At 42.2% G+C, this 11,630-nt stretch overlaps 1 protein-coding gene across 1 annotated transcript in view; it reads right to left on the bottom strand.

The window, feature by feature from the left end:
- The window catches only part of stk26 (serine/threonine protein kinase 26), a 73,716-nt gene extending 62,780 nt beyond the window's left edge, over nucleotides 1–10,936 (bottom strand). Inside the window, exon 1 of the mRNA XM_080742043.1 lies at nucleotides 10,666–10,936. Coding sequence (XP_080598169.1) covers nucleotides 10,666–10,686 — 21 coding nt within the window. The 5' untranslated portion in view covers nucleotides 10,687–10,936. The remainder of the gene's footprint in view (nucleotides 1–10,665) is intronic.
- Between the last annotated feature and the right edge of the window lie 694 nt (nucleotides 10,937–11,630).

Genomic DNA, 11,630 nt, shown 5'->3' with positions numbered 1-11,630 from the left:
CGCATAATCAAGTCATTACTCGAGGTTGTGGCGTAACAGCATGGGTTTCTACACAGAGACTGAGGCAATTCTTTTAACATAAGATGCTGTATTCACGAATTTCACGTTCAGAAGAGTTTGGACAATTCTCTTGAATGCTACCTTCAGGTATGGCATGGAAAGAGGGCATTTGCATTTCTTTCATCATAGTAAAAAGTGCATTCATGGTCTGGAGAGGGAACTTTTTACAGACGGATAAAAGGGCAGGGAAAGGGGCTCAAGTCCCCCTTTTATGTCTATAATGTGTAGGTGCCTGGCACAATGACATGACAACGACAAGAGAACAAGTAATTCAAAAGTACAAAATATAACAACACCCTGACCACAAACCACCATGTTTTAAATGATGTTCCACACACACGCACGCACACGCACACGCACACGCACACACACACACACACACACACACACACACACACACAGTCTCATGATAGTTCAGTTGAATGTTTACTTCCTCAAAACCTTGAATCAAACTTCTGACAGACAGGCAGTGTGGCCTACAGCACAGTACAGTACAGTCACACTGCTGCTGAAAAGAAATGTCAATATAATGATGATGATACTGGCCGGTAATATACTGTGATAGAAATATTACTCGCCTTTTTTTTTACATACTTAGTATCAATACTACAATGGAATCTATAAAAAAAATATTTAAAGTACCAAAAGTGAATGTACTCATTATGCAGTGTCCAATTTCAAAAGTTTAGAAACAGCAGATCTACAAGCTATCTAAAATATAATATAAATCTAAAATGTTCTATATCAACATGCAGTAGTTGTAGTAATACTAATAATAACAATACCAAGTAATTATTATTAATAACAAGTATGGTATTTTGCTCTCCAAATCTTCAGAAACATCATACAATAACCATGGGCAAAGCATCACCAGGCTATCCTTCATAATGATGCAATACTATTTATATTGCGACTTTATCGAAAGTGCATTACAGGGGGCGGGAGTGGCTCAGGAGGTAGAGTGGACGCTTGGGAACCGGCTCCCCCAGAGTTAGTGTCGAAGTGTCCTTGAGCAAGACACCTGAACCCCTATAGTTGCTCACAGTGAGCAGGTTGGTGCCTTCCTTGCATGGTTTCCTCCGCCATCGGTGTATGAATGAAATGAATGTGTGTGTGAATGGGTGAATGTAATGCACAATCTCTGTAAAGCGCTTTCACTATATAAATGCACCATTTTACCATTTATTTACCATGAACCCATTCACGTACTGACGGTAGAGGAAGCCATGCAAGGCACCAACCTGCTCATCGGGAGCAGTTAGGCCCAGGGTTTCAGTGTATTGCTCAAGGACACTACACACACTAAGCCAGGAGGAACTGGCCAGGGATCGAACCGAGAACCTTTCCGATTCCAAGGCGGCCACTGACTCTACCTCCTGAGCCACTGCAGCCAGGCACGTGCACAAAAAGACGGGCTCAAAGGGGGCTTTTACCTGTCTGTAAAAACTGCCCTCTCCAGTGCATGAATGCAGCATTTACTATGGAGAAAGAAATGCAAATGCCCCCTTTCCATGTCCTACAGCAGTCATGAGACTTGCCTTTTCCGAACTCTCCTCAACTTGAATGCAACATTTTATGTTGAAAGAATGTGTCCTCTGTGTAGAAATCCATGTCGTACGCCGCATCTCCAGTAGCTAAAGCTAAAGGCTTCGTATAACCAAGCCGAGTGTGGGGATGCACACCGAAAACAGCTAATTTACAAGCTCGCAACATGTTGTGAGCTTGTAGATCAGCTATTTACCCTATTTTTGGCAGAAGTCCCCTTTTAGGAAATTTCAGGCCCCTCAAACATCCTCTGCACGTCCCTGACTGCAGCGCTGCCTCATTTCCTCACAATTAGAGTCAAGACATCAATCATCTATTCTTCCGACCTCAGTGGGAACTAACTAACTTCTCTCTGTAGAACGTGCTTGTGTTTGTAGCAGACTGAGTGACTGAGTGTGTGTTCTACACAGTTTGATGAGAGAACGGCCCGTTAGCGTGACCTGTTGTCCTGGCTTAACATCAGAGCCTAGTTTATTGTTTAAGCATAATTTATTAGCTCAGGTTTTTGTTGATATGAAATGTTAACCCGAAGCCATGACCTGCTGTGACCTTTAACCACACACACACACACACACACACACACACACACACACACACACACACACACACACACACACACACACACACACACACACACACACACACACACACACACACACAGAGAGTTTCAGTTTCGTAGTAGAAATCTCTGGCAAACATCAAAACAAAGTGCTGCTGACCCATTATCATTTTTAATAAAAAGCAACAAAAAGTACTTCTAAATGATAGTTGGTGGTTTTGCTGAAAAGCCATTACAAGCTATCTGTAGAGAATCTCACCACCAGCAACATTCACAATGTCCAACAAAAGATATTCTATCTTCATTTGACAAGCGTTTGGCAAATATTGACAGACAGAACCTGACAAAATGTATTACTCACTGTCACACTTAAAGGACAACTTTTTTTTTTTTACAACAAGGGCTCATATTTTAGATTGTAATTAGAGAAAAGAAAAAGTGAGTGTTAAAATGTTTTAATTTGCTTCGTTCTATTGTTTCATTGCGCTTACCGTACTAAAACGTGGGGCATGCGTACGCATGGGGGCATGCGTACAAGTGGCTAAATATGTCGTTTTAGACACAATAAGCCAGCAGTTTCTTTATTGCTATTTACAGTAACACTTCTAGCCCCCATAAGTCACATCCAACCATGAAAGGTTGCGTTGGGAATGGGCTTATTCTGTGTAAAATGACATATTTAGCCACTTGTACGCATGCCCCCAACCACTGAAATAAGAATCTCTAAAACAATAGAAAGAAGTAAATACAATAATTTTAACACTCATCTTTTATATTCTTTAATTACAATCTAAAATATGAACCCTTGTTGTAAAAAACTAAAGTTGTCCTTTAACAGTATCGATACAGTATCTATCGGTAGCTGGCTATCTTAACCGTATCTATGTATCAGTAGGCTATATCTAACAATGTACTGCACATTAATAGCATCAGTGTCTATCCAACAGTATCCTAGGGTATCAGTAGTGTACCTATCTAATAATGACATATGCAAAGAAATGACAAATAATGACCTGTACCAATGACAACAAGAATTGACATCCCCAATTCCAACAATGGATCCATTTACACTCTCTTGAGTTAGACACGTCCATTTGGCTCCTAACTATGATTTAGCTGAGGAGCCCCTGGAACTCCTGGAAGTCCCCTGGGGGTCCCTGGACCCAACTTTGAAAACCAATGATGTAAGAGACACAGCTGCTAGCTAATCAAATTAATGAGTGTGATTAGATTTGAGGTGTGCCAATCATCATGCTTGCACGTTGGCATGCCCTTGGCTCTGAGTCTGGACACACCTATGAAAATGCAACACACTCATCATTATTTATTTGTTTGCACTAGTCTGCCGAGTTTTTAAATCTGCTGAACTGTAAAACACAACTACAAAATCAGCCTGGAGTTTCATACCCGCCTGCCCGGGGCATGCAAGACAAACTGACAGGAAAGTGAAACCTATACAGACATGCCCGGGTGGGCATTCTTGATTTCTCCTTCAGTTCCATGCTGCCACTCCACCAAAATGAATGTGCATTACAACGAAATATGATCAATTAATTATTCATGTGATATAATATCATTTTTAGGGGGAGGATCTCTGTTCTGTAGTTTGCTACCGCCAGGTCGCAGTTACTATGAAAACCTCCACCGGCTGTCCGTCAGTCAGTCAGTCTGTCAGTCCGTCCCTCCGTCTCTCCGTCACATCATGTCACACTTTTGGCCCTACTCTTATCTTCGCCACCGTTGCCCCTAATATCCATGCCAAACTTTGCACACACACTCCTTGGCTGGTAAACCACAACCTCCGCCCCTGATTCCTCACATGCCCCTCTTCTAGCGCCACCATGAGGTTGCTTTTTGAAGACGACATACATGCGACCTGGCGGTCGATTATCTCCCGATTAGGGAGTCTTACTGGTGTTTTACACATAAACAACAGGCAATGGATTTGAGAGGTTTATGGGGCAGGGGTTGTACACTAAGGTCTCAGAGGCACTTTTCCGTTGGACAAGCACAGGTTCACGTTCTATGTTTCCAAAGGTCATGCCCGCAGCCCACTTGCCTGAAATGTACAAAGTGATTTTTTGAATTACAGTCCATTTTAACACGTATTTTTCACTTACTTCTGGGCTGTGCGATATGTATGTACATACCTCAATATCTATTTCAAATATCTCAATAGCTATAAAATATGGGTACACACTTTGTTTAACACAGCGAGTGCCCACGCGTCAATCTCTTTGATGTTGCGGGAGGCCCACGACGCGTTGACGTGTTTACTGTATTTACAGTATTAACTTTAAATCTCACCGTTAGGTTGGGGCTGCGCCTGGATGTAGCCCATTAGCCGCTAGTCGCTTCGAGTCGACGCTGAGAGCATCGCGCGGCCGTTTTTCTCCGTATACTCCAATGCATTTCCCCATCTTTAACGCCCTTTATCTCTGATGTTTGTTTTATGGCTAAAACTGTGGCGTGGTGCGGCAAAATGTCCAAATTTTGATCGGCAATGAACAGCTATGATCAACACTGGTCCATACAGTAAGTTACACAATAACATCCTGTATGCGCTCATGTGACCAAGTGACGTCATGACGCATGCATTGACGCAGCAGGGCCGGATTCAATACAATGGTGGTGGGCCTGGGCAGCTAGAGGAGATAAATGGGGCTCAATCCAGGGGCACCCAATGTGTTAACAAGGTAGCAACAGTGAAAACTCTCAATTCTTAAAAATATATAAATAAAGGCACTTATAGGTCAACTGTGCTCTCTTATTTCAAATTCCACATGGATCTTGTGTTGAACTTGTGCGAACTAAGGACAGTTACTGTACTGCACTTCTCCACTCAAACCCACTTGCCCGCCGGGCAAACCTGAAATCAAACTTCACCTGCCTCAAACGTTTTATTTACCTGCCACGGGCAGTCGGGCAACCATGAGTGTCAACTAGTGATGGACATCGGTATCGGCCAATATCAGAAATCGGCAGGTATCATATCAAACCGGCCAAATCGGTGATCGGCAGGTCACTGACATAAATATGCCAAAATCGGCCAATTGTATCTCTTGCACTGCACAGCATGATGCTCGGTCCTGTGACGTAAACATTAGCAAGTAGCAGCCAGTCTACTTAGAGGCAGCCTACAGAATACAGATGGTGCCGATTACCTTTGCAATGTAAGGATATATTCCATAATCCTGTGTCAAAGTCGTCTCCAAAAAGAAGGGGGGGGGGGGGGGGGGAAGCATGCGTCACCTGCTTTCCTCCTGCCTAGTCCAGACGGTCATATTAGACTGGATATTGTCTGTGAATTTGGATATTGTACTATTGTGATTGATTTGGCATTAGTGTTCTTCTAGCTTATTGGTACTCAAATTGAAGTATGTCTTGTAGGCCTACTTGGCCTGAAACAAAAGGGTATTGGAGCAACCCTATTTCCTAGTTCTTAGCTAAAGAAATCGGTATCGGAAAAATCGGTTTTGGCAGGTCAGACCTTCATAAAACCGGTGGATCGGTATCGGCCAAGAATTTTGCAATCGGTCCATCTCTGGTGTCAACCCCTGCCGAAGAAGGAGAAATGAGGATGGGGCAGGTACCGTACGTTGGAGAAGTTCTTGAGCTAGCAGGCCACGCAGGAAAAAGCACCTTAACGTTGTTGGACCCTCCTGGACGCGATTATTCCTACCGTAGGAGACGGTGTTACATAAATTAGAAGGCGCAGCTTGTGATTGGCTGGAGCGGAGGTCTGGAGCGCTCGGGTGTGGTCACTTGGCCGCGCGGGTGTGAATGTTAACCGCTATGCCTAATTCAGCCTAAACCTAACCCAAAAAGCTATGCCTAACTCTAACCCTAACCCTAACCTTAACCTCAGTAAAACTATGCCTAACTCTAACCCTAACCTTAACCTCAGTAAAACTATGCCTAAACCTAACCCTGGCACGCGTGAACGGAAAAGAAGCGCTCCTTCATCCACCGCCTCCTACGTTTGGAATAATAGCCTCCTGGACACCTGTGTTGTATTGGTGCGGTCATGCGCGTAGAAGCCGCCTGTATCAATGTAAAACAACCCGGCTTTAAGTTCACACCTGGACAACGTTTACAGCCGCTGCAGTGTCACACCAGGTTGATTTAACAAAGGAACGAGCCTGTATGCATATCAATAGACAATTGTCTGACCTGCTAACTCCTGTAGAGTAGGTGTTAAGCGACGAGTGTGTGATGTCATAAACCTTACGTCCCCTCCAAACATTAACCCATTTAGGCCTAGCATTATTGAATGCTTTAACTATTGAAAAATAGCAGATATACAAGCTCACTGCAAGCTTGTAGATCTGCTATTTTCGGAGCAAGAAAAATCAAGGCTTTAATATATCTTAAAAGCGAACATTTGTAACTCAAATATTTGCTTCTGGGGGGTCCCTGGAACAACATATTTTGAGATGGGGGTCCGTGGCCAAATACATGTAATTTTGGGGGTCCTTGACATGAAAACGTTTGAGAACCACTGAGAAGGATTTCTCAGTGGTTCTAAAACTAAATTAGAAGGATTTAGAAGACACTTATAGAATCGTGTCAAAAATATTCAAAGACTTGCTGCAAAATGTTCACGATTTAAAAAGAAATATCAGACCTACAAGCTCGCAGCGCAGCACTCGGTGCCACACTGTGAGCTTGTATATCTGCTAGATTTAATAGTTAAAGCATAAAATAATCAATCACCATCACCAATACAACACTGCTGGACACTCAGTACCTATTGTACAGGTATATCTATCTATATGACAGCAGTCTATTCATCACCACCAGCAGCAGCTGTGCAGTTCCATGTCATTCAAGCGTGTCACAGCCTGTCTTTAGGGCGTCATAACACACAGTCACCTGGGCCAGACAGCCTTGTTGTCAGTCTATTGATCTGGTTGTCTGGTGCTTGACTTCAGAGGTCAGTTTGATGCTCTGAGGCAACTCTCCTCAAAGGCGTGCTCAACTCAAGGGGGGTGATGAGGTGTAGTCTCTTGTCATTTAACTGGGGGCAGATTCTTTAAGATATACAATGAAAGGATTATCCGCGCTTTGAGTAGTGTCTTAAGTTCTTTTTTTGAATGGGCACAGCAACAGCAGTCTACTTGGCGATTATCAATTTTGTGGCTCAATTAAATGTGATTAACGATTTGATTATGTTTCTGTGGTTGAACATTGGAACATTATGGATAAAAATAAATACATATCTGTTTGGCTTTTAGGCTTCATAACCAATAGTTGCGCAGGGCAGATATGACATAAAAGAAAACACTAATAGTTGAACTAGCACATCTATCTACAAGCTCAAAACGTGTCACCTGCCATTTCCACTAAGTTTGAAGACCATTGAAAACATATGAACATGTTTCAACCCGGTAGGCTAATGATTATGACGATTATGCAAAACAAATAACAGTCGATTAGGTGATTATGTAATAGTTGTGAGTTTGTGACAGGCCCGGACGCATCATACAGTCTCACCTTGTTGTGAGTTCTGAGCAGCATTCTACTGTCTGCAACTTACAAGACAGCATCAAGCTAAGACCAATCAGAGTTCAGCACATTTCAATCATGTATTGTAGGTGTTTGTGACTATTAATTCCATGAATCAGAATCAACTTCGTAGTCTTCACCTCACAGGTTTACAGGTGTAAAACAGTGGGTGAAATTAGTTTTTGAGCAACAAGCTCCATTGTTTCTTGTTGTTGTTTCAGTGATGCTGAATTGTAAAATAATATAAGTAAGAGGCAAACATTTTGAAGAAAAAAAAAGACGATCTACAAGCTCACAGCGCTCAAAAACCTTTTATCGGGGACCCATTTGAACGACCACCTGCAGGCTCTAATGCAGCCTGGCAGTGTCGCAGGTTCGAATCCCAATCCCGATATCCTTTCCTGTGTGTCACTGCTTGTCTATCTCCCCGTTTCCTGTCATCTCCACTGGCACTATTGATAAAAGGCAGAAAATGCCCCCAAAATATATATTCAAAAATTACATATATCTACATACATTTTGACAGAGGTATGTGCCAACCTATGCCACAGCCCACCATGAAAATATTTTCATTACTTAAAAGTAATCTCTTTGAAGTGACTTTGGTCGTGCAGACACTCTCAGCGCAGAGCATGAATTGAACTTTAGACGAGAGCCTCTCTCTCTCGGTAACAGAAGAAGTGCCATGTTGTGAGCATGTGTGTGGAAGCCGGGGAAATTCATTCATTCCACTCCTCTCTGGAATAGTTTACGTCCCAAATGATGCAATTATCCGTGGAAAGAAGGGGCACATACAGCTTTCTCAGTCTCACCCCTTCAGTTCCATTACAACATAGTGTTTCTCGAACTTTTTCATGTCGTGGGCCCCCAAATTGACACCTATTAGCCCGCGGACCCCCATTTGAAAAGATATGCCAGGGACCCCCATATAAGAGAATATTTTTACAGCTCTAGCAGTGATTCTCTTTCTCAACCATTTTAATTTCAAGGACCGCCAGTTTGACTTGTACTAGGCTATATGGACCCCCATTTAATGGTATTTCTATCGCTGAGACCCCTATTTTTTATTGTAAAAATCAATGTTAATTTAACTCGGAGAAAGTACATATGAAGTAATGGAACCAAATGAGTTACATACCCATAAGTGTCCATTAGGTTCCTAACTATCATTTAGCTGAGGACCCCCTGGAACTACCTCAAGGACCCCTGGGGGTCCTCAGACCTGGCTTGGAGAACTAATGCATTACACTCAAATCCCAATTTTAGACCGAATTTTGAATAACATGTGAGATTCAATGGATGCTTTTACTGTTCCCCCCACTATTAAGACTGTTAACGGCATTAAAAAAGAAGCCATCTTTCAGGACTGACTGAATGAATGAATGAATGAATGAAAGGATGGATGGATGAATGGCTCCTTTCTTTCTCTCCCTTCTCAACTCTCTCTTGTTTGTAGGTGTACTGCGTGACGTCATACACCAGAAACCACTTCCTCCTCCGCCGACGGAGAAACAAAGCGTGGTACGCCAATACAAGTGACCCTGTGGAATTATGTGACCGCCAGAGGTCGCTGCTTCTGTTTACTACAGTTAAACATGATTTTGTAATAATAACTTCTCTTTTTACTAAACCAAAAAATAAGTCAAGAGTCTAATGGAACAAAGAACAATAAGAAACATGGCTTCGACCTGATTTTAGCATGACACATAAGGACAAACAAACATGGTGTAGAGTAGACCATGGCATCATGTTTGCAGAGAAATAACTATGTTTACATTCCATAAAAACAGAACAAACACAGCATTTCCTAGGTTCAAAGTCAAAATGCCAATAATAAATGTCCTTCCATCCTTTGTAAACGCAGATGCCAAGCAAATACTTTCAGTCACAACAAAAAGTGGCCCCTCTGTCTGGGGACTAATATAGGTCCCACAATTCTATGGGTCACCGATTGCAGTGTAACACGGACACCATCCAAAACATGAAAGGATCGGATAGGATTCAACAGTGGTTCTCAAAGAAGTGAACTTCAGGGACTCTCTATGTTCCTTTATGGGAGTCTAAATCGACGCATACAAGTCTATAACTTTGACAGTGTTACAAATGAAACCAAATTGGTTTCCTTTGTACACTGTCAAAGTTAAAGGGGGAGACCTTCAAATGTCAAAGTTTTGAGAACCACTGAACTATAGTGGAAAGTTGAGTTTCACTGGACAGACTCTCTCTCTCTCTCTCTCTCTCTCACACACACACACACACACACACACACACACACACACACACACACACACACACACACACACACACACACACACACACACACACACACACACACACACACACACACACACACACACACACACACACACACACACACACCTGTAACCTCACAACAACAACAACAGCTAAAGTGTGTGTTCCTCAAGCAAGAAGAATACCATGCCAGTTACAAAATAACACTAGCTCTACAAGCTCACAATGTTGAGCTTTGTGAGCATGTAGATCTGCTATTTTCAAACATTCCAGGTATACAATTGGGATTAAGTGTTTAATGTGTGTTTTATAATATAATAATGTATATCTGCAAAGTAACTATAGTAACTATAAAGGTTTCAAATGAATGTAGTGTGGAGTAAAGTACAATGTTTGCCTCTGAAATGTACAGTGATATAGGAGTAGTGAAGTAAATGTACTGGAAACATTGGAAGCACTCAAGTAAAGTACAAATACCTAAATGTTTTAAGTTACTTTACACCACTGAACATAGGCATACTTAAGTACATTACTCAAGTAAATGTACTATAGTTACTTTACACCACTGAAACATAGGCCTATCCAATTGTACTTATAAGTACATTACTCAAGTAAATGCACTTAGTTACTTTCCCCCACTGCTTACCCTGCATACCAGGAACTTCCATGGTCTTCTAACTAAGTAATTATAAGTACAGTACCTGAGTAAATGTACTCTGTTACTTTCCACCGATGCTTACCTGCATACCAGGAACTTCCATGGTCGTGTTGTCTTCGACACCAACACACGCACACTCTGTGTAACTCCTGTCCTTTCTTCCTCCTCCACAACAAGTGTTTTTATGTGTGTGATTGTGTATTAATCCCAACGCCCTTCTCTCTAACGCACTCCACTCCACGGCTCTGTCGTGATGTTCCTCCGAAAGATGTTTTAGGTTCCGTTTTCTGCTCGAGAAAATGTCCAAAAACTATTATAAAACACACCACGTATATCCTTGTTATATCCGCAACACAAAGTCCTCTCTCACACACACACACATACATAGCAGTGAGAGAGAGGCACAGAGCTGAGTGTGTGTGTGACGATTTTTGGACACTGCCTACTTTTGGGGAGGAGCGAGAGAGAGAGTCATCATGCCAGCCTCACTAGCTGGTAGCTACACTATCACTAGAAGATTAGACCTAAAAGATAAATACATCAGTTAAAATGAACTTACACAATCACAACACAACTCAACTTGAAACATAGTTGGCCCTAAACAGACAGGCTACTGTGGCAGATTACCTAAGCACAGTTAACTGATAAAAACCTGTGAAAGTGATCATGGTTTGGCAGACAGGCTGCCCAGTGCCCAGTATCAATTTGCCAAGAATTCCAAATTCAGAATTCAGCAAAAGATTGTTTCAATTGACACATGGTCTCTCGTGCTAATGAATTATGAAGCTCATTTGAATTGACTTTTATTATGAAGTGTGTGCTCATTTGAATTGACTTTTATTATGAAGTGTGTGCTCATTTGAATTGACTTTTATTATGAAGTGTGTGTGTGTGTGTGTGTGTGTGTGTGTGTGTGTGTGTGTGTGTGTGTGTGTGTGTGTGTGTGTGTGTGTGTGTGTGTGTGTGTGTGTGTGTTGAGTGTCAGACTAGCGCCACTTTGTGGCCGTGTTCTGGTACTGTCAGTCACACGTGTCTTCTACACACACA

Source organism: Nannobrachium achirus (genome assembly GCF_963921795.1).
Source record: "Nannobrachium achirus genome assembly, chromosome: 14".
Taxonomy (NCBI): domain Eukaryota; kingdom Metazoa; phylum Chordata; class Actinopteri; order Myctophiformes; family Myctophidae; genus Nannobrachium; species Nannobrachium achirus.
This window is presented reverse-complemented; position numbering and strand designations above follow the sequence as displayed.